The 23,283-nt window shown below is 37.1% G+C and overlaps 1 protein-coding gene across 3 annotated transcripts; it reads left to right on the top strand.

Moving 5' to 3' along the window:
• The first annotated feature begins 631 nt into the window (after nt 1–631).
• On the top strand, nt 632–22,765 carry TSGA10 (testis specific 10). 3 transcript variants are annotated; one of them, XM_032441679.1, is made up of 18 exons: nt 632–841; nt 4,289–4,498; nt 5,222–5,287; nt 5,603–5,803; nt 6,639–6,812; nt 6,982–7,059; nt 8,126–8,277; nt 9,249–9,364; nt 11,573–11,727; nt 12,953–13,008; nt 13,249–13,417; nt 15,033–15,143; nt 15,538–15,723; nt 17,047–17,256; nt 18,384–18,586; nt 18,929–19,033; nt 20,536–20,670; nt 22,371–22,765. In XM_032441679.1, exons 1-18 carry the CDS (start codon nt 641–643, stop codon nt 22,393–22,395), a joined length of 2,553 nt encoding a protein of 850 aa, XP_032297570.1. In that variant the 5' UTR covers nt 632–640; the 3' UTR covers nt 22,396–22,765. The 3 variants fall into 3 exon arrangements, with proteins under 3 accessions (XP_032297570.1, XP_015706176.1, XP_015706169.1); XM_015850683.2 differs by lacking the exon at nt 632–841 and adding an exon at nt 883–958; XM_015850690.2 differs by lacking the exons at nt 632–841; nt 17,047–17,256 and adding an exon at nt 881–958.
• Nucleotides 22,766–23,283: the final 518 nt, after the last annotated feature.

Genomic DNA, 23,283 nt, shown 5'->3' with positions numbered 1-23,283 from the left:
ATTCTGTGATAAAACACTGGGAGAGTGGCTTGTGAGGATTCTCACAGATTGCTCCTCTGCAACAGTGACACATGAGAAGTAATTTTTCTTCCTAGTTCTAAAAACAGGTGATATAGGAAGAAATGGTGGGCTGGTATCATTATTCCAAGTAGCAGAAGACAAACCAAACGCTAGAGTGTTTGTTTCCCTTTTAACACTTGGATCGTGGAGGTTTGCTGTGTATTTCTACGTTTTGCCACCGGGTGTCAGTAAAAACGTATTGTAAGCGGTTAGATGTTATTTCAAGCTGAAAATAGCCTGACCAAGGCAACTCTCCTTTCCTTAATTAGAAGCAGAATGTGCTAGAAAAGTAAAATGTGCAGAACACTAGGTGGGCAGCTAAAAACGTCTTGGCTCTGTTCCTTCTATGCTGAGAGATAAAATGCATATTCAGCTACAAGTGCCTTTCCTGAAAAGTGGCTATTTTTCAAAGCCCAAGGAGGCTGTGGATGCCCCATCCCTGGAGGCATTCAAGGCCAGGCTGGATGTGGCTCTAGGCAGCCTGCTCTGCTGGTTGGTGACCCTGCACATAGCAGGGGGTTGAAACCGGATGATCATTGTGGTCCTTTTCAACCCAGACCATTCTATGACTCTATGAAATATGGCAATGCACTCTCCTCTGATGATTTCCAGCGTGTCAGAATCAGTCAGACTGAACTCCAGGCTTGTGGCCGAGGCTGTGTGGCACAGCGCTGAGGGCCGTTGCCAGGCGCCCAGGGAACGCGGCCGTTGGGGCGCGGCGGCCACCGCCCCGCGGCGGGGAGGGAAGGGGCACAGCGGGGAGCTCGCCATTGGGCTGCGGGTGAGCGCCCGGGGCTGGGGGCGAGAATAGCAGGCGCTTCACGCTGCCCGGGCAGCCACCATGAGCGCCCGGCGGTCCCCGGGACGCCGGAGGGGGAGGGCGGAGGCTCGCCCCAAGGTAGACACCCGGCGGGGTTCGCTTCAGTGCGAGCCCGGCGCGGCGCGGGAGAGGTGTACGTGGGGCGGCCGGGGAGATGGTTGGTGAAGGGCGGAGGGCAGGGGAAGACCCCGAGCCTCTTGGTGGCTCCTTGCCGGCTGGAGGGAAGCCTAGAAAAGCTGGGGGTATTCCCTGTTCCATTAGGGATACAGTCGGTTTTCAGATGATTGCGTTGAGTTTCATAGTGTCCGATTTTGTCCCATTGTATTTACTGTATGCTTATTCCCATGCACTCAGTGCTGTGCTGTGAAACATCCAAACTCAATGGACGTTTGAATGAACTTTTATTTTATGTATAAACACACATGTACCTTTTCATTATTATTATTTTAAAAGAAAGCGTTTAATTTTTGCAATATAAAACCAATATTGAGGCTTTGGAAATACTTCTGCTGCTTTTGCTCAGTCAACAATGTTCACCTTCCAGCATTTGTTATATCATTCTTTGTGGAGCAGGCAGGTCCTGGTGCTTGTGGCAGGCTGTAACTGCCTTGATGTCTGCTGAAGGAACAACACAGCAGGTCACAGGCAGTCCTGGAGGCATCCAAAATGTGGTGATTACTAATTGCTGGTCCAGGAGATCAAGAAGCCTCTGCAGGGAGGCTCTTTGCTTACAAGCAAGGAGGAACTGGTACAAGATGTAAAGATTGACTTCAGTGCAGATTTAACTATGGTGATGACATTCTAGCCTCCTTCCCTGGACATATTCAGGACTCATCTGGACACTTTCATGTGCCATTTACTGTATGGAACCTGCTTTAGCGAGGGGGTGGACTTGATCTCCAGAGGTCCCTTCCAGTTCCTACAGTTCTGTGTGACCCCAAGAAGGTTAACTTCAGGGTTGTGAAAGGCAGGAACAAGGCAAAAAGAATGATCAAAATCAAAACTTAAAAAGACTTTGACTTGTTCCAAGATCAGCTTGGAAGACTCCCCTGGTAGCTTGTTCTTAGTATGAGTGGTCCAGGAGAATTGGTTGATTTTCAAGACATGCCTTCTCCGAGCTCCAAAACAGTCTATGTATATGAACTGGAAATCAGGCAAGGGGGCAGGAGGGCTTGTGGATAAGCAGGGAGCTCCTGACAAATCTGAAATGTACATTGAGGGGAAAAAAAAAAAAAGGAAGCATACAAGAGGTGAAAGAGGAATCTCTGTACAGCAGGTAATTGTATAGAGGTGCTGTCTAAGCATTCAAAGATGGAGTTAAGAAAATCAAAGCCCATCTAGTGCTGAATCTGATGAGAAATGTGGAGGGCAAGGAGAAGGGCTTCCACAGACCTATTACCATAAGGAAGCTACAGAAAATGTGCTCACTGTTGTATATGGTGGGTGACTTGGTGACAAAGGACCGCTTCAAAGTCTGAAAAACAAACTCTGACATACTCAATGCCTTCTCTGCCTCTGTCTTTACTGGCAAGACCTTCATTCAGGACTGTCCAAGTTGTCCTTACTGCTGGGGAAAAGAAACAGGTACTTCTAGGGCATGATTAATATTAGGATGAGCATTTAAAATGGATCATGCAAATTCCATTTTAAAGATCTCTTTGTAGATACTCCAGGTTAAGTCAGCTGTATCTCACTCCTTGACAAAGCCATCACTTAGACTGTTACTTAAAACACTTTGAGGCTAATGGTCAGACTGATAGTTGGTGACTGACATTTGATTCAAATGAGATTTTAAATGGTAATGAAATCACACAGCTGCCCCAAATTCCCTGGAGACTCCTGAATGTAAGTAGGGACAGAAACTGTTGTGAGCTTCCTGCCGGTGAACGATTGTTTGTCTTCTTTTGTTAGATCTGTGGGCTTCTTTATATGTTGGAGTTGTAGCAAGATGGCAGGTATTGAATAGCACTGTCAGGCACTGGTGTGCTCACTGCTCTCCCTGTCTCATTAGCTCTTTCATGTCTCACTGACTTGCTCCGGTGACCTTACTTTATCACAGTTATTCTTAGAAAGTTGCTGGAGAGCAGTCTATCTTTCTCTCCCTTCTTTTGTAGTGAAGTCTTTGTTGATTTCTGAGGAATCATAGGCTGCAGCACTCGAGAGCCACCAATAGCTTTGTATCAGTGTATTCTATACAGAACTTGAACATTTACAAATGTTTCCGACCATGCTCTGTGTTTGGGGAGATGGAGATACATGTCCATGTTTCTTATTAACTTGGATTTATTTTATTTTGTTACCGCAAAAATACAGAAAATACTTTTTCTCCATCCTTTTGTTGCTAGGAAGTGGTGATATATATATATATATATATATATATATATAAAATAGTATATATACTATATACTACTATATACTATATACTACTATAGTATATATTTATACTATATACTATAGTGTGTATATATATAGTATATGTATATGTGTATATATAGTATATATAACTGGTGCCGTTCTTCTCCCTGGTTTATGTCGCTGAAACAGGCTGTTGTGAACTACAACAAAGGTGCAAAGGCATGATAGAAATAACATTTCTTTTGTAATTTATGATTTTTGTTGGTGATGCGAATTTGTTAATAGTGCGATATTGGGTTTTGAGTTGACGAGGCCTTAACAGATCAACAATCCTGTCAATGTATTTGCATAGCCATTGAACAGAAGCGGTAACATTAAAGCTACGGAACGTCATAGGAAACAGCCCATCCAGAAGGCTTTTTTCCCACAAATCATCTTCCACATCTTCTTGAGTAAATAAAAACGTTGGTGTTTTTTCTACCAGTACTTGAAGAAAACTCATTGATTCAAGGGAACTTCACAGAACTCAGTTTTGAGATACTGATCCTTTCATGCATTACAGGAACAGTCTGTGTAAACAAGGGACTTTCTGCATCACGATGTCTGCACCTCTTGACTAGAGTAAAACATTAGAAATCTGAGGATTCAAAGAATTGAAAAGCTGCATGAGGAAATGATGCTCCATTAAACTGAGAAGTTAAAGGTGACACTTGCCAAAATGATATGGCAACTCAAGTGTCTTAGAAAAAGGCCACGTAATTATCATCATCTTTTTCTTGAAGATTACGTATTTTCAGGAAAATGATTAATCTTATATTTCTTCATTGTTGAATTAATATTACTAATTGATCTGCTACGTTTCTATTGGCCTTCAGTATGTCTGAAGGGTGTGGGTCCATTTCAGAGTGGACGATTGAAGGGCTCTCCTAAAGCCTAACAGAACCACGGTAAGTCAGGCTGTTGGGAACCTGAGAGCAGCCCTTTTCTTTTCAGATTTTCCCTGCAGATCCCTGAAGATGTAGTAAAATCTTTAATTCCTCCTTGTCCTTATAGAATGAAAATCTGAAGAAGATAAGCCATGAGCTAAGGCAACATGTCCTGCAACTGCTTGATAAGAAGCCAGTGGTTGAAAGACAAGTGGATAGGTTGACAAGCAAAAATGATCATCTGTGTAAAGAACTTGTTGTAATTGCCAAACTGTCTGAGCAGCTGGAAAACGAATTGTTACTGAACACCACTGATAAGGAACTAGAAGAAGCAAAGGTATCTGCTTCTTGGAATTAATATTATACAGTGATAGCTTAATGTTATTTGCTACTGCTATGGGGAACTGATGTTTTTTTATTTCTTTTTACCCTTGGAGCAGAAACCCCAGCTTTCATCCCTGCTTTCAAGTACATTTGCTAGGATGAGGAAAGAGTAGGTTCTGGCCACTATGTTGTTTTTCAAGTGAGAAATGGCTCAAGGATTAAAATCACATTTGCAGTCGGAAAGAATGTGATTTCATTGTGGATTGCAGTTGATTTCATAGAATAGAGGCAAATTGTTTTTTGTGGACATGCAGGGAATAATAAAATAATAACATTATTTAATGTAGTGTTCAGATGGAAAGAAGGACTTTTGTTTCTCATTAATGTAACTACGCACTTAATGCCTTAGCTCATAGGTATAGTTAGAATGTCCCTGAATTTACTGGTAAAGTAATTCTGGATAAAGGCACCCCATGCTTCCTGTTTTGTTTTCTGACCTGAGAGTAAATTGACTATTACTGTTTTCTCTAAATCCTGGGCTGCACCAAAAGATAAGACATTTAACTGATTCCCCTCTAGATTAAGTGTATTATTGGTAAATAGCATGTTTTCAGCTTAGTCAAATTAGGCAGCATGTACAAAATGTTCCCTTGGACTAGAAGAGTTGAGCTAGAATGTCAGATCTGTACAACAGAATGTAAAAGATGAATGCATCTCTTTCACTTTTTTATGGTAGACTCAAATTCGACACCAGCAGAACAACATAAAGAAGCTGGAACACTCGGTGAAAACATTAAAATCAGTGAGTTCTATATTCTTAATACATATGTAGCTATGCAATTGGTTAACTTCCACATTAATGCTTCAACAAGTTAATTTCACTTGTTTTGTTTCACTGATAACAGACAAGTTAGAGAATAGATAAAAATGTCTGGTTTTGTTTGTCGTGCTGTTCCTGGATGGATGGATGGAAATCTGTTTCTTTTAAATAGATATTTATTTTTAATTAGATATCCACTTCATTTTGAAGAGTATGTATGTCCACTTCACAATGAGGCGTCTTTCTCTAGAAAAGGTCCGTTTCAATGAGCGAATCGTCTTGTGTTTGCACATGCAGGTTATTTTGCAAACAGAGAATGAAATAAGGCAAGGGAGATCACCTTCAAGGCTGGATACATTTATTAAGACACTGGAAGAGGACAGAGACTACTATAAAAGCAAGACTGAGAATTTGCTGAGGGTATTTCGAAGCACATCTTCAAGTCCTAAGCGTAGCTCTACTTTGGGAAGCATGTCCAAAAAGAAATCACACATCCAGGTGAGCTTGGAAAACACTGCAACAGGAGTGTCTTCTTTATACTTATCGGTTTATCTAATGGCAACTGGCCAAAGCTATAATTACCAGTAAGAAAGAAATGATTATAAACAAAAGGATGCATATGATGGGAACAAACAAATAACGTGAATTTACTGGTGCTTTACTCATAATGTAAATGTATCATTTTCGCAGAATCACAGAATCACAGAATGACCTGGGTTGGACCTCAAGGATCATGAAGTTCCAACCCCCCTGCCTGGCAGGGCCACCAAACTTCCACAATTACTAGATCAGGTTGCCCAGGGCCCCGTCCAACCTGGTCTTGAACACCTCCAAGGACGGAGCATCCAACATTTCAGTGGTTATTTACAGCTGGTTACAGATGAATTGTTTCTTCACCTGTTTGTCAGTGCCATTTGTGATAGACGTTTGCTGCTCAAAATAAAAGTTTATTTTCTAAGACAGGGCTTATATCTGTTCTTTAATACTAAGAATTATATGTGTATGGTTTTGTTTGTCTACAGGCTCTTAGGTTGGAGGCTAATTTTATCTTTTATGGAAATTTCCAAAGCAGACATAAGAGTACATATCAAATTTAATTTCTCTGCTTTAACTTTATATCACATTGTTATTTTAGGGACTAAATCTGCTGAGATGTGCTACTGTAACGCATTGTTACTTTGGCCTACTAAAAAGATAACGAATATTTATTTTTCACTGATGACTGTTTTACAGAATGCACATCTATTCATTCCATTGAGCAGTGCTAACTGAAATTCTTTAATGAGTCCCTGGTTTATGTACGCAGTACATGTTATGCTATTTTAAACAACAGGCACAAGAGGAGTTTACCCAACTTCATCAGGAAGTCATCAAATGCACCAGGACTCCAAGAAGTACTGTGGTGGCTCAAGCCATGTTAAGTCATGTGGAGACGGAAAGGGATACAGCACTGTCAGATTTACGAAGGATGGCTATGGAATGTGACAGTCTCAGGGAGCAGCTGAAGGTTTAAGTTTGTGTTTTTTTTTCACTCAAGCTTATTTTTACACAAAAATTACTTAGTACTGGAGTTAAAGTTGCTGAGGATTTTGATTCTGGTACTGAGAGTTAATTGCATTATCTGTTTGCGGTGAGTTAAGATTTATTCTATATGTGATTTTGTTGTTATTTGACAGATTTCCCAGGAGACTGCATTTAATGAGAAAGCTCATTTGCAGCAGAGAATTGAAGAGCTAGAAACTACTATTCAAAATGTAAGGCGAGTAATTATTTAAATAATTGTAAATATAACACAGGTGATACTTAATGGTTAGTACTGTGGGACCAACCTAAATGACTTCTATGAAGAAATGAGGGGAGAACAGTGTATGTCATTTACTTAGATTGTAGCAAATAATGAGAAGCAATAGTCATAAGTTGGAAAAAGGAGTGTTCAGTCTGAATACAACAGCAGTGAAGCAGTCTCCAGCCTTTGAGATTTTCAAGAACTGGTTGAATAAAACCCTGAGCAAGCTGTCTTCAGAGCTACTTTGTCCAGGGCTTTAAACTGGAGACTGCCTTGCAATCTGGATTGTCTTATGGTTGCATGTTACTAAGACTTGATACTCCACACAAGAAAATGTAATTATACTGTTCTATCCAGTAGCAGTTACTTAAATGTGCAATTGTTAGCTGATAGATACAAATAGAAAATGTAAGCATTAATAAAATGAATGCAGTTCTTGATTGTATTTGCAGTCTTAGTACAACTTGATTTAAAATAGATAAGCATTGATTTATATAGTACCTCTTTCTCCTAGATCTTGTGGTTATAGGTTTTGTTCATTTTCATTTCTCCCTTTCAGCCTTTTAGATTTTGCCAAGGATATAAGTGCAGTTATAAGAGTTATAATATTAAATTGAATGCATTTGTAATGAACAATCTGCTGACTACTCTGAGTGGCAGATCAGCTTTAATCTTATGTTTGATGTATGAAGCATAATGACTATCAGGAATAGCCTTGTCTTATTTCTTCAGTTTATTTGATATCCTTTGAGGGCAATATACTTCAGTATGAAATTTATGGCAGTAATACTGAGAAAGTCGCTGTATACCAAGCGCTAATTGACTTGATCTTCAGCAATCTGACTTTTATTATAGTAACACAGAAACTAGTCCTTCATTCACAAAGGAAAATACTTTGAATGTAAAGTGTGAATGTTTCAGTAATCGAATACAGCTTTCCTTAAACTGGACATTTGAGTAAATAGGCATCTATATGTAAATCAGCTTTTTATTCCAGCTTTTCCTGTTTAATTAATGTTTAATTGTATTTATAGTTAGATAGTGAACGGTTAGAGCAGATGTCCAGAATGACTCTAATGAAAGAACACGTTGATTCTCTGGAAACAGAGGTAAAAATATTGGCAAGAAGATCCCAGGACACTGAAAATGAACTAAGCCACCAGAAAGATGAATACATTTCACTGAGGTCAGTGAAAGTATCTAATTGCATTGGTTTGAGTAGTGTCAGCCTATGTTTTTTGGGTTCCATTTAGCTCAAAGGGATGAGAACTTATGACAGTTGTGCTTGTAAGACATCTTTCTGTTCTGGAATAAAATGTTTTCCCCCATTGCTTATTTATATGTAAAATGTTGACTTGTTATTATGATATAAAGAATATCATCTTCAGTGAAAAAGCAAAATGGTTTGGATTAGGAACTTCCTATTAGAAGCCGCAGCAATTGATGTGTTTTGATGAATTATGTTTTAATTACAAATATATAAAAATCATTTTCCTTTCCTTTGTTCTTAAAGAGACGAGCAAACAAGCACTAACTAATGAGTCTCGTGTTGAGTTAGTTTCAAACATCCATTTATTAGTCTTGCAGTTTTTGTAGGAGCAGAAATAAAACTGAAGCCTTGCATAGAATTTTTGGCCTCAACTGCTGCTTGACCAGAGTTCCTAACCATGTTAAGAAACATAAAGTGGGACTAGACTCAAGTAAAGCTGTAGGGAAGAAACATAGGTCAGTGAGGTCTTGATGAAAAGGACCCTTTAGTGGCTGGAGAGGAAGATCAAGCACATGAGAAATGCTTTTTACAAGTTGTCAGATTTATGAATACTGTAAAAACAGAGTTCTTGAAGATCAGTTGCTACTATTAAAAACCAACTTAAAATAGGTCTAGAATTCCAATGTGTGTTCTAAGTAGAGATTTTTATTGCAATTATTTCTAACAATTTTTTGGTCTCTCTGTTGTAAAAAAATCTTACTTTACTGTGACTCTATATAGTAGTATTTAGATTTAATGTCTGGAGATTAAGGCTAACGTTGATAAAATATCCTCAGTAGTCTAAGATAAATGGAAGTATCTTGCTTTTACTTAACTTTTGCCATTTTAGTGGCATTCCAAAAAGGAATTAAGTCTGATATGAATATCTGAATTATCTTCCTTTTTAGTCTAATGAAGGAAAAGACGGAGCAGATTCTTTCAGAGGCACAGCAAAGCCTTACTAAGAAAAAATATGAAATTCAACTTAATGAAGAGAAAATTAGGCTTTTGGATGAAAAAATTGGTGAGTGACAGATACAGTTTTTCTAATAAAATTCAATTGGATAAATATGTTGCAGGTTTTTCTTTTGTTTATAATATGTAAAAAGAACAAAATTATTGAAAACAAATAAATAGACTGTGATAATGTTAATGTTTCATGTAAAAAGTCCATTTTCTTTCATTGTTGGAAGGCTTTTATATTTTAAAATTATATAAAGAAAGCTCTAAGTTTTGATCGCTACATATACTATTGTTTCAACAATGTATGTTGATGTTAATGTGCTGTGTCTGAGCCTATCAGCTGTATTTGTGATCCACTAGGTTGGTGGTTGTACCTCTCAGCATCAGTAGATGATGATGTAATCAGGAGAACATCTTATGCAGCGTATGGATCATTGAATCACAAGGTTGGAAAGGACCTATAAGATCATCTAGTCCGACCGTCCTTCCTTTACCATACCTACAGAAAACCCCTAACCCATGTCTCCTAGCTCCCTATCCAGGCGCTTCTTGAACACTGCCAGGGATGGCGACTCTACCACCTCCCTTGGGCAGCCATTCCAGTGCCTGACCACTCTCTGAGAAAAAAAGTTCCTTTGTATGTCCAGTCTAAACCTTTTCGGATACAACTTGTGGCCATTTCCTCGGGTCCTGTTTGTTGCCTGGCAGAAGAGGCCAAGCTCCTCCTCATCACAACCTCCCTTCAGGAAGTTGTAAAGTGCCATGAGGTCTCCCCTGAGACTTCTCTTTTCCAGGCTAAAATATGGAATGTTGTACCCTTTTTCTGTTAAGGCATTGAAGGAAGAAATGCAGGAATTACTCCTAGCTTGCCAGAGAATGAATTACCACTTCCAGAAATACAAATGCATTGTGCCTGAAGTCTTATTTTTTTCTATAGATCCAGCTGACATGATGTATTGTTAGATGCAGTATGGAAAATACAGCTATAAAATATCTTCATTACTTACAACTTTTAAACTCTGGTTACTCAGCTCTAAACCTCTAAAACTCAAATAAGAATTTCATTCAAAGCAAATTTAAACTTCTGAATGCTTTGGCTAAGGTGTTTAAGCCACTCCTGAGAAGCCTTGAGGAAAAAAAAAAGGTATTTTGTCCATATTAAAATCTACATATCATGTTAAAAATTTCTGGTTCCATGACATAGTGAAGTACTGTCTTAATGTTTGATAGGGGCATCTTGCATGTTTTAATCTTTCCCAGGAAATGTGTCCAAACTAAGCATATTTTCAGCCTTTTTGTTCTTGGAAGCTGAACTTTCCAGAATCTCACATCTAAGACCTCCAGTCATCTGACTGAAGTATGTTGCAGTCTAGATTCATAAGGATGTGAAAATCTGAATGCTTTTCATCTTGTGTATTAAAATAGGGAGAGTGGAAAAAGACTGGAAGGTGGTTATATGGGTATGATGTCTTTGAAAGACTGGGCAACATATGATTTTACTTCAGATGTTTTACCTCCTGGAAGTAGTTAATAAATATAATTCAACACACCCAGTTACACTGACATTTATGAAGCAATTTGCAACCTGCATACTTTTTATGAGGTGTAAATTTTACTGTAACAGTAATTCCTGTAGTTTTCCCCTGAGAATGCAGTGTATGCACCTGAAGGATTGATTATCTGACCACTTAAAGGTAAATGCAATGTGTAGCACTTCGTAAACTCAATGAGGACAGGGAAAGAGATCTTTTCAAGATTGATTTTCTAATAAGTAGATTAGCTGCTTTTTCATTAGTAGCTTTGAACTTCTTAAGTGAGCTTGGATTTTATAAATGAGTTTTTTTTTTTTAAACTCTTGTACATAAAGTTCTTACAAATAAAGGACTGTTTAAAAAACTGTCTACTATCGGGATATTTATCTCTTTTATTTCATGTCAGCCTTTCCAGGTTGTAGCGTCCATGTGCCTTCTGTCTATTGTAATCCTATTATAGCCATTTATTTTTACAATACCCAATAAAATTATTTGAATTATCTAATCATTAGCCATCTAAGGATAGATTTTTTTTGAGCCAAGTAATTTAAGACCTTGAAAGAAGAATGCAGTTCTACAAATATTACTGGGATTACCTGTGTTCCTGGAAACACACTTGCTTCGGTATTTTCTTAAAGGGAAACTTTTGTTCTTTTATGCTTCAGAAGTGCATCAAATGAGTTTGTATCTTGAATGATTTGAATGTATAAAAATGAGACCTTTCTGTTTGTGTTCAGATGACTTTTCAAAACAGTGTTTTGCACAAGAAGAGAAGATCTGTGCATTGAAAGATACAATTTTGCAACTTGATAAAGAGAAGGAAACTTTGCAAGAGTGTGTGGAAGAAGGAAGAGAGAAGATAGTCACTTTGGAGGAAAGCCTGAAGATTAAAGTATGTTCGCATGTGTAAATAATCAGAATAAGTCATGGAATCACATGAGATGAAATAGAGAAAGGATCTGTTGGGTCATCGTAACTGTCTTATAATGCTGTCCACAGCAGTGCTCAGTGCTGACCTTGTTCTGCTTCAGTTTCGAGACAATAAAATTCACTTTAACTTCAGTAGCAGTGGGTCTGAGCCGTGTTAAATCTCTCATGTTTGACTTTTTGCATAGCTTATACTTATAAAGAGAGGAGACTTCGAATACTTTCCTCAGGTGGAGAAAAGTAAATTAGCTAACCAAATATTTTATCATAAAATTTAGTCTGAGTTCTTCCCCAGTGTCCATTAATATTAAAGATACAGTGCCAAGTAATACTGCTTTTCTTATCATTGATGTTGCATTTGAATGATATCCTTCTCACCTTAAGCTATTAGTTTACCTAAGCTAAATGCATCTTTTGTTTTCTGTGTAGTGTGATTTCAATATATATAAAGAAGCTGCTTAGGTCTGAAGCATTGTTTTTCACTTCAGCTTTAGTTATCTTGATATTGATTTAGGATACACAAATGAAGTACTTCGTAAATGTTGTGATTTTAACTCAAAAAGTTGCACTGCTTTTAACATAATACTGAAGATAGGATATTGCAAGACAGGTCATAATCATCTTGCTATAAACAATGACTCCAGATATTAAAGACTAAATTGCAAACGGTGCCTATTTTGCAGAAGGCTGTATCTAATATCTCTTGAGTTTTCAGTGGAAAACAGTTCCTTAGCCTATCTATACTCCTTTTAATATCTTTATGCAGAGACGGTGGAATGAACTGATATAGTTTGTGCTAGTTTTCTGTTTTGTTTTGTTTTTTAATGGAACCACGGTGACAAAGTTCTTGTTTCATCAGTTAAAAACTACCAGACACTGGTGGTCTATTAATTGTAGAAAAACTGCGATAACTTATCTAGCAGTCAGAAGACAGCATTTACTTTTGGGAGTGTGAGACAAACGCCACCGTTCAAACTGCAAAAGATTAAGAAATTTAATTTAAATGGTTACATTCTGCAGAATATAATAATATTTGTTCATTTGCCAAAGTAGGTTATCAGAATTTTCAGCTCTAAACAGTACACGATGAAACTCTGAAAACCAGAATCCATTTTGCATTTATCCGCTAACTGAATAAAAGGAAATCAGAGCTGTGAGGAGTTCATCTTCATTTTGTGTTTCTTTTTCAGGAGAAAACCATTTCAGAATTGAAGATTCTGATTTTCGATATGGAACGTACAATACAGTAAGGATAAAATTTCAATATCATAATTCAATTTGGATTAATGTATAGCATTAATGCAAAAAAAAAAAAACAACAAACCATAGATCATAGGATGTGCTAATGTAGAAATTGTTTTTTTTTCTACTCTATTACGTATTAAAATGTTGTTACATCTTACAAACTTAACCACTGGAAAGCTATCATTTTACTAGGCTGAACAGCATTGTCATACCTGAAGTATTTATTATTTGCTACATATAGAAAATCTGCTGAAGCGCTGTGTTTCTGTGAGAAAGATATCACCAGTTTGCGTCAACAGCTGCAAGAAACCAACAAAGAACTTGCACAGGCTAACAACAACAGAGAAATATTAGCTCAGGAGAAGGACAGGTTACAAGAACATCTTTCTAATGCTAAACAAGAAAATCAGGTATATATGCACAGAGAACTCTTGACCAAAAAAGAAAATGGAGTGTTTTTCTAGTAGTGCATAGAATTGGTGTGCTCGTTTTTCTGAACTGATTTGTTCACTATTGCTTAGGTCACTTGTATAAAGAAGCTCAGCTGTTCTTATGCTATGGTTTGGATGTTTATCTCCAGGAACAGCTGCTTAACTCTTTTGTTTCTGGTCTTTTTGTAAAAGTAATTGTGGTGATTATAACCATTGCTTACATTGAAAAGTACTGTAAAGGAGGTAGCAGCAACTTATTGTGCTGTGTTGTGGCTGGCTCAGAGCACATACAAGTTTACATATTTGAACACAGTACACATTTATTAAGGTTTATTAATTAGCTTTATTAACAGGATTGTATTTACTGTTGATTAAAGGGACTTTTGAGTAAAAGAAAATGGCAGTATCTGATTATCATACACTAAAATATCTAATGTGTTATTTATCTGTATATAGTTACTCAGAGAAGTAGTAAACACATCTAGACTACAGTCTCATTTCATGCACACACAATGTTCACGCATCAGTATGTTTTCCAAGCGGCCAGAAATGAAGCTTAGTACTTGCAGTAGGTCATCATTGTGTAATATTGTTCTATTTTCTCTTCTTTTTGTTAAAAATTATGCCTCAATTCAGGTTTTCTCATGCTTGTTTTTTCTCCTCTACCCTTATTCAACTGCTTAGAATATCTTCTTCTTTGAATATACTTTTCTATTTCCTGACTTTCTTCCCTTCTACAACTGTTATAACCGCTAAAGATAGATAGTGAGTGTTGTCAGTAGAAACATGGATTGCTGAAAGGCATCTCTTTAGTCATGTATATCTCTCATCTACTCAGAAACTTATAATCCCCATTGTTTCTGATGTGGTCAGCTGGTACAAAGTAAAGCTACCTGTTGCTTCTAGCTGCTTTCAAAAGCTTCATGGGTTTCTTTGAAATGTGTCTGTATGCTTGTAGAAGCAATTAGAAACAAAAGAATCAGCCTCATGTGATCAACTAATTTTTAATAGATGCATCTTTATGATATGTATAGTTTACTTGTGGCTTTTCCATTAATTTAGGTGAAATTCCAAGTATCTCAATTAGCATTCCTCTTTCTTCAATTGGGCTGGAAAAGTTCACAGAATTCCAGAGCACCTTTCTCGGCAGCTCATGGACATTTCACAACAGGAAGAGGGGTTTCGCCATAGTCTACATCTGTTTTTCCATCCATACTGCTTCTTGCAGTGGAGTGTTTTCACAGTAGTTTTCAGGGAAGGAAGATAGTAATTGACTTGTCCGGAAAACTTTCTGCTATCTTCTTCATTGTCTTCTCAAACAATAGTTGCCAGATCTTCTGTGTGCATTCTCCTAATGCTTGTGGCTCTATTTTTCCTGATTAAGATATAACCACTTAGTCAACTGCTTCATTTTATTTTATTTTTTCATTTTCTGCATTTTCAAAAATGCAGCTATAAGGGCTGATATCATCCAGAAAGGAGCTGCTTATTGACCAAATAAAGGCATATGCTCTAGATATGTACAAATTCTATTTATTTTTGTCGAGGTACAAACAGTGTACTTTAGCCTTATTAAACAAGTCTTCCTTCATAGGTACTACATGTGAAAATAACTAATTACCAGAATGAGCTTGATGAGATGAGGCAGAAAGCCCAGGATTCAAACACAGAAATTGCCAGGCTGAAGGGAGTACTGAACTTTAAAGTGAGTATATGGATTAAAGCTGTTCTAACTAAAATTGAGATTGTAACTGTATTCCCATGGAAGAACTTTCCAAAACTCATCTGTATTCAGCTACTGCAGTTTTAATAGTTTGAAAGAGTTTTCTCAGCTGATTTTCCCATGGACAAGTAACAACGTATATTTCACTGCTTTGCGTTTATGTGTGTGTGTGTGTGTATGTTTATTATGTCTCTTGAGCGTCAAAATGTGGCCACATGGAACAAGACACTGGATCTGAGAAGTCTCTCAGTGTTTTCACTAAATGCAGGATTCTCGATAAAGAGAACATCCAACGCTATGTCATACCTGCAGAGCTCTGAATATCCCTATTTTGAGACCCATACTGTAAAATATTAAACAAGTTTTATGTGTTTAGGAGAGAGAGAACAGTGAGCTTTTGGAGAATTACCACAAAGCCTGTGAACAAGGAGAAAGTTGGGAAGCAAAGTGCCACCAAGTAGAAGCAGATTGTAACTCCGTTAGATTGGCATTAATCAGTGTGGAATCTGATAACCGCAGGTTGAAAGAGAAAATGAAGACCCTTGAAACAGAGATGGAGCAAGTAAGTTGAAATCATCATTTCCATAGTTCACATCTGGAATTATCTGGTAGTATTTTAAGCCTACAGCTGTTAAAAATTATAGTTTATACAAATTCTGCTTGAATTTTAGAGATAGTTGTATGGGGTTTATTTCATAACATAATTAGCAGTCATATGAATGTCATACTTGGGGGAAAAACAAATTAATAATAATACATAAGACAAAAATAATATATTTCAAAGAAAAAGAAGTTCAACAGATGTTATGTTTGAAATGAGGGAAGGCATAGCCTCACACAAAACTCCACAGCATACCTGAAACATGCCTGGTGCTTTGTCCCCTGTTACATTCCGGTCCTTGCTTTCCTTGCTTTTCTTGCTTCCAACTTCTCAACCTTCTTTCCAGTGCTTTAGGTGTCCCAAAGATCTCTTTCCTATTTGAAAGTGCGAAGAACTTAAAGCTATGAACATTTAAACTGTGTTCTGATTTGGGGCTGCTCTATTTGCCACAGATCATCTCTGCTTCCTAAATATTGCAGAGGCTATTGAGGGCTGCTTACACACATTAGATAGTCAAGAGAAGCTGATCTACAGCTGTTCATGAAGAGGGATGAGAACATAGTAGCAAACCAGTACAGGACAACTGTGTGGCAGATGTTTAATATAATGAAGCTGGCTCACAGTCCTAGTTTGCCTAACCAGCCTCAAATGGGTAGAGATTTTATCTTTCTACCTCCTTCCCACGTCTGATATTAATTATAGGAATAAACAGGCCTCTTTATGTGTCAACAAATGGAGTCAGAATTGGAGATGGATATCATGTTCAGGTTTAAAATACAAAACATTCAGAGAGCTTCTAGTCAGGACTGCTGCTGCTGGCTTGTAAACTTCATTTTAGTGTGGCTTCTGTCAGCTATTCATCATGCCTGAGTTTATGGGTGACAGCAACATGAATATGGCTGACAGTATTTACCATTCAGTGCTCTTCTACATGCAAGAATACATTTTATTTTTAAAATAAGAGGTTCTATCTGGGAATGAAATGAGGCCCGCAGCAGAATTTTGAATCTTAATACTCAGAAGAAAGAGCAGAATCCTAAGAAGAGAGTTTAAAATGTCGGTAGCTGAAATTGCTATCAGAAGCAAGAATCGTTTTTTTCTACTTATTTTATATACAGGAGTTCTTTAAAGAAATGACTTTAAAATTTATTCAGAATAAACTACTGCCACGTCTTAAAAATCATCACAACAATAGTTCTGTGGGATGTCTTTGTAGGAATTTGGAAACAGTTTGGTAATTTCTTTGCAATACACTTTTGATTATGCGATATTGCTTTATTATAGCATTTAACAACAGAAGAAGCATACCAGTCTCAGCTTGCTACTTTACACAAGTCTATTGAGAAAATGGAAGGAGAGCTTCAAAACATACATCAGGAGAGAGTCTCTATACTTGCAAATCTCAAGTCTACGCAAGAACTTTGCATTAAATTAGATGCAGGCAAAGAGCTATTAAGTCAGCAGTTAACTTCCACATCAGAGAAGGTAGAAAGGGTACGTGAAATCAATTTTAAAAATAATTTTATGTTAATGTTACACTTTAAGGGATCTCAAACTGCTTTCAGATCTGGAATGATCAAAGAAATCTCTATTGATGCTCAGCGCCTCTTTCTCTTTTTTAATGTTTAATTTAGCATACCTCAGAAGCATACTCCTCGGAGCACAGTTATTGTGTACTGTCTATACTATCACTGCTTTGCTAAGTTTTACTTTGAGTACTGAAAAGTCAAGATGTAATATTCCTAATTGTTTTCTTGACAGATGTCTTGGATTTCACAGTCAGCCACTTAGTGAGCAGAATAGCTAGAGTAGTTCATTAGCAAAGAAACTTGATATGGGCATTAGAATGTTTGACAGTTTTAGGAAGCAACAGTAGTAATTGTCAATGAAGAGACTTGCTGGGATTGTAGAGGGAAACAAGAGTTTCAGGACAGGAAAATGCAGAAATGCAACTGGAGAGTTTAGTGAAGATTCTGAATGCTGATGCTAAAATAATGTTGTTCTTTCAGTGTTTTAATACTGTTCATCTTCATTAAACTTATATGATTTTTAGTATTCTCTTTTTTTTCTGAAATACAGAAGTAGAGTAGCAAAATTGTTTCTAGGCAAGAGAACTATAGTTATGATTGACAGTGGTAAATTGGCTCTTCAGAATAAGGAAAACTCATTGTAATTCATTAAGACCAAATAATTTGGATTTTGCTTTGTAAAGAATTTCTCTGCTCTGCACTGTGGCCTCATCTCAAGCACTGGGTGCAGGTTTGGGTGCCACAATATAAGAAGGACATAAAACTATTAGAGAGTGTCCAAAAGAGGGCTATAAAGGTGGTAAGGGGTCTGGAAGGCAACACATAGGAGAGGCACTTGAGATCCCTTTCAACTCAGGATATTCTGCGATTATATAATTCTATTTCATAGTTTCTTATTTGTATTAAGTATGCCTAAGTTCATATATATACATTGAGGTCAAATATAACAGTAATCGGCCATGTTGGACTATCTTGGAGTAAGAGCAAATTTGGGTCATTGATACTAAACTTCTTTTATTTTTAAAGATTATCCTAACTGCTGACCACTGAACTCAGCAGACATACATCTGACACTTTAAAAACTTTGTTTAGCTGCAGAGTGAATGTGCTTCATCCCATTCTGAAATAGAGATGCTGAGAATACAACTGGGAAATGAAAGAGCATCTCTGAAAAACCTGGAATCTTTGCTTGCATCCAATCGTGAGAGAGAATTTCAGTCACAGATAGCAGAGCAAGAAAAAGACTCTGAAATTCAGCTTCTCAAGGAACAACTTTCTTTAGCAGAAAATAAACTGTGAGTAAATGACCAGGAGGATGTTGTAGTTGGGTTTTGTTTTGTTTTGTTTTAACATTCCTGCTGTGTATACTTACATACACATAGATGTGTGTGTATATACATGTCTATCTAGCTGCATTTTCAAATGATCAAAGAACCCTGGATACCTTAATAGCAGAAGATAACAAAAACCTGCTTCTAATTCCTCTGCTATAACCTAAAATACTTCTCTGTGCACATTTTACTCCCAAAGGGAATCAGTTGCATGGTATTGCTAACCTTTTCATTTTGCATAATTCTATTTGGTAACATACTTGAGGATTATAGCTGCTATCTAATTAAAGTATATGAACTTTACAGCGCTGTGAAGAGTCGAGATTTCACTCAGCTGAAAAATACAACAGCTCAGCTAGAGTCAGAACTGGGTATCACCAGAAGACAGCTGGCAACTGAGAGGTTTGAAAGGCAAGTACATATTTTTGTATTATGTTTCCTCCATCTAAATGGGATGAAATACAGTGCAATACTACGATTTAGTCTAATTAAAATTATAAACAGCAAAGTTTGGCTTTGCTCTACTCTTTATCTCCTATGCGTTCAGAGGCTACTCATTCCATGGTGTGTGAAACTGTTACATGTTCTGTCTTCATTAGCTGTCAGCCAATGGAATGAGATACTGAAAAAAACTTGCTTCTTGAGCAGCCTGTTTTATGATGGGATGAGACATTTTCCTGAACATGTACTTATTTATAGCAATTTAATCCTGTACCAGTCTGCATTCTCCCAGGTGCTGTGTGGGGCACAGAAGGAGCCAGTATGGAGAAAATAACCTTTTTGGTTTTTTTATTTAATGGACAAAGGGAGAGAGTTTAACAGTATGTAGAAATTGTTTCATGCCATTTAGCCATGGGACAAGAAGCAGTCTTTGGCCTGTCTTACTAGTTGGCTTATCTATGTCGTTTTGGTATCTTAAGCAGTTTCTTTGTGAAACAAAAATAGCAGGATTTTTCTACTTTATGGATGCACTGGGGGGAAAAACATTACATTGCCAAGCATTATTTTAGGTATCCAAAAGAAATGGATAGAAGTAGTGGTGTGACTATAGCCCAGTTGAGAATTAGGTATCTTGTTTAACTGTAGCAAATTAGTTTGTTGATAATCTATTCACTTATAAGGATGAGAGTTTTGAAGGGAAGCACCTACACTTGAGGTTAAGTCTTTTAAAGATACATTTTCTTACATGTCATAATGTATGTTTCAAATTCAGATTGTTTTCTCCTTTAATCTGAAGTCAGGGCAAAAACTGCAGGAGTTAGACATGCAAGTCAGTTAAAAAGACAGCATCATGTGTACTTCTTCAGCTGCATAAAATAAGCCACATAGTAGGCCAGTATAGCGGTATGTTTGTTTCAAAATAAACTCCTTCTTCTTTAAACTGTTGTTTCCTTACTTCTCCATTTTGTGGGGTTTGGTTATTCCCTGTTGTTTCTTTTTGGGGCGTTCACAGTCAAAAAGCAGAATCAGCCTCCATACGTAAGCTTTTCTCCTAGTCAAGGATAATTTGTTACTCACACTGTTGTTTACAGTTGCAGTAATATCAATAATTAATTTATAGTTTGTTAGCATGATAAATATTAGAGTGTGTCTATACATGAGTGTTGCCTCACTACAAATCAGAGATCTTCCACCATCATTCTTGTAAACAGTTTCTCTTCTGCTTCAAGATAATTACAAACACAATCACCTGGATTGTTTTGGAAAGAGCAAAGTCGCATTTCATTGTGTAGCCTGTAAGTTAGTTATAAGAACAGTACTCAAAAAGAAAGTTACCTGTTTTTCAGAGAAGTGTATGATAAACCACATCTCCACAAAAAATAGAAAAAAAAACAAACAAACAAGTTAATGACTTTGTGATAACTTTGATTTTTAAAAGTGCTTAATCTGACTGTAAAATAATTTTTCTGTAGGGAACGTGCTGTACAGGAACTTCGATGCCAGAATCGTACAGTCACATATCAGTTAAGCTCTACGTTAAGAACATTGTCTCCTGAACGTACTTTTCATCCGCTTCCTCATTGGTCTCTGGACAGCTCCCTGGAAGGGTAGGTAGTTAGCAATGTTTAAGTTCCAAACATGGAAAACAAAACAAATAAAAGATGAACTCTGATATTTCTTGTTGAAAAAGATGTTACAAGAAAATTCAGAACCATAATCTTTGGATGGTATTCCTTTCCTATAGCCATACATTTCTGAAACAGAAGTAGTGCTCTTTAAAGTCTCAACTTGACACCGTATTTAAATGCATTCTATATGTTTTCAAACACTTGTAACCTTGTGGTAGAAAAAAATACCCAAACAATTTTCCTTCCAGCAGTCACTGAAATGGAGCCTCCACCACTTACATCTACTCCCCTGTCAGTTTTAGTCTCAGATTAATTTTATGTTTGGTAGCTGTTTGCTTGTTGCCTCACAATTCATACAGAGGCTGATGGCAGCATGTAATAAAAATATTTACCGGTTGAGTGGGAAAAAATCTCAATTCGTTAGTTTCAGGAAATGGTGTCTGCTTTTGAATTGGTTATGTACTTCTGAGATGAATCTTGTTAATATTTTGGTAAAGGAGATTACTACCTTTACCACTTAATTCATCTTTGATATTGAAAGCTCTAAGTATGTAAGTTCTAAGAATAGGAGGCAAGGTTCCATGTGTCTGTGAGCTGTTTCTAAGGCCCTTAACATGAAAACACAACAGTGTAAGACTGTAATTTGGTAGCTGTTGTCAGTCTTTGGTATCAAGTGTATTCCCTTCATCCTCTGAAAGAACCATTTTTAGTCCTTCCTAATCTGAGTGTAGTGAGCTCTGTGTCATTTGGGACTGTTCAATTGACTTTTTATTACTATAACATTTTCTTCTATTTTTGGTATTACCTAAAGAAAATAGAATTCAATCTGTGTAGTCAGCTATACTGATAGTAGCAGTTATGACACTGTTCCTATCTGTTTCAACTCCTTATCAGGCTGATATTAGAAAGGCATTCCTTTCTAATTAGAACAGTGCTGGTTAAATATCAAATCCAAACTAACCTTCTACAAGCTAGATTATGAGTTCCACTCATTTCTTGCATCAAGACAGAATAGTTGAAATTGCTGGAAAAAGTTCTCCAAGAGCTCAAATTTTGGTTTTAGATGCTTGAAGATGACTTACTTAGGGATTCAAAAAGATACAGTAGAAACAATAACTTATTGGTAGAGTGGAATTTTCTGCAACCAATGTCTGAATGTGCAGTAGAAAACCCTGAGACAGTAGTGCTGGAATTAACATTGACGCCCTTCTTACATTACAGTATTCTGTGCACTATTTTAGCACACATCCTAAGATAGGAGATGAGTCAGGCAATCACCTTTTCACTGTATTCAGAATGTAATATCATAAATAAATCTGATGGTAAGTTTTTCCTCCTCTCCCATCTTTCTCTGTCTTTACTGCCCCAGGCTCCTTGTATGAGTAAAGTGAAAAGAATACACCTAGTAGTATGTCTTGCAGACCTGGTAGGAAAGACTTTTGTTTGTACGTTGTCTTTGATAGCAGTCCAAAACTTGCCCTTCCCTTCAAAAAGCATTGTAGCATACTTGCACAATAAAGTCTAATGCTTCAAAACATCCATCTGGATTGACTGTTGAAGAGACAGAGGAAGCCTTCTCATAGTGTTTTCAGAATCAAAACCTTACATTTTGTTCATGAAACCTCAGAATCTATTTCTGTGTTCACTACAAAATTAGACTGTTTTGCTTTGTTTTCTAGGAATTCTTCATTCAAGGACTTCTAATATTATATTCACAATGGCCTGTGAAGACTCTGCACACCATTTGGAGAGTTCAAGTTTAATCTGCATTGAATTATCATTTCTCCCTGCTGAATGCTTAATTTCATTAAATCTATTTCACAGATACTTGCATGGACATATATATGTTCTTTGTTGTTCAATGGGAAGAAATTGGTATGGACAGCTTCCTTTCCTTCCCCTCTCAGCTCATGTATTTTTGTGTTATGTGGCACATCCATCTCTGTAAACATAAAAAAATTCAGGTCGCATTGATTGTACTCACATTGGAGTGTGGTTTTAACATTGTGCATTGTTTTAAAAGGTTAGTGATATAATTAGAAAACAGGATACTAAATAAAAATGTGAAACGTTATTGGAGAAAAAAGGTGTCTACATTCAGGTGTTATAATTTCATAGTGTGAGGGCTATGCTGAAAGTAATGCCTCCTATTTTACGATGTTGTCCCGTGACATCAGAGGCAGATGTTGGTGTGATGGCAGTAGAGGCTGAACCTTCCCGCCATCATCCCATTACATGTCGTTGTGTGACAGATGGCAGCAGAGGGGTGGTTTGACACAATAGTGTCTGACATGGAAGTGTGGATGGAGCAAAGGTGTATCATTGAATGGCACCCATTTACTACTTTTAAAAACACATTAATGTGAGCTATAGATACGATCTTGCATTGCTTTTTAGGAGCAGGTTTCTTCAAAGAGCCTGTGAAAGTATTTTGATGAATAATGTTAAAAAAGAAAAAGAAAAGAAGAAAAATATGAATTACCTTCCTCAAGGTAGCAATACTTTACTCTTCAGTATAGGCAATCTGGTTTTAATTTGCAGGTCCTGATAATACGTGATGGTTTAAAGTTATCTGTTTGCATAACAGAGGAC

Source organism: Coturnix japonica, chromosome 1 (assembly GCF_001577835.2).
Source record: "Coturnix japonica isolate 7356 chromosome 1, Coturnix japonica 2.1, whole genome shotgun sequence".
Lineage (NCBI taxonomy): Eukaryota > Metazoa > Chordata > Aves > Galliformes > Phasianidae > Coturnix > Coturnix japonica.
The sequence above is the reverse complement of the archived record's forward strand: the minus strand, read 5'-3'. Positions and strand labels throughout refer to the sequence as shown.

What these genes read in the sequence shown, in the direction of transcription:
- TSGA10 (XM_032441679.1), top strand. Translation starts at nt 641, where the DNA reads ATGGCAATGCACTCTCCTCTGATGATTTCCAGCGTGTCAGAATCAGTC. An exon ending in TAGAAACTACTATTCAAAAT is followed by an intron (nt 7,060 to 8,125) that starts GTAAGGCGAGTA and finishes TTGTATTTATAG; the next exon opens with TTAGATAGTGAACGGTTAGA. An exon ending in CTGGACAGCTCCCTGGAAGG is followed by an intron (nt 20,671 to 22,370) that starts GTAGGTAGTTAG and finishes TTTGTTTTCTAG; the next exon opens with GAATTCTTCATTCAAGGACT.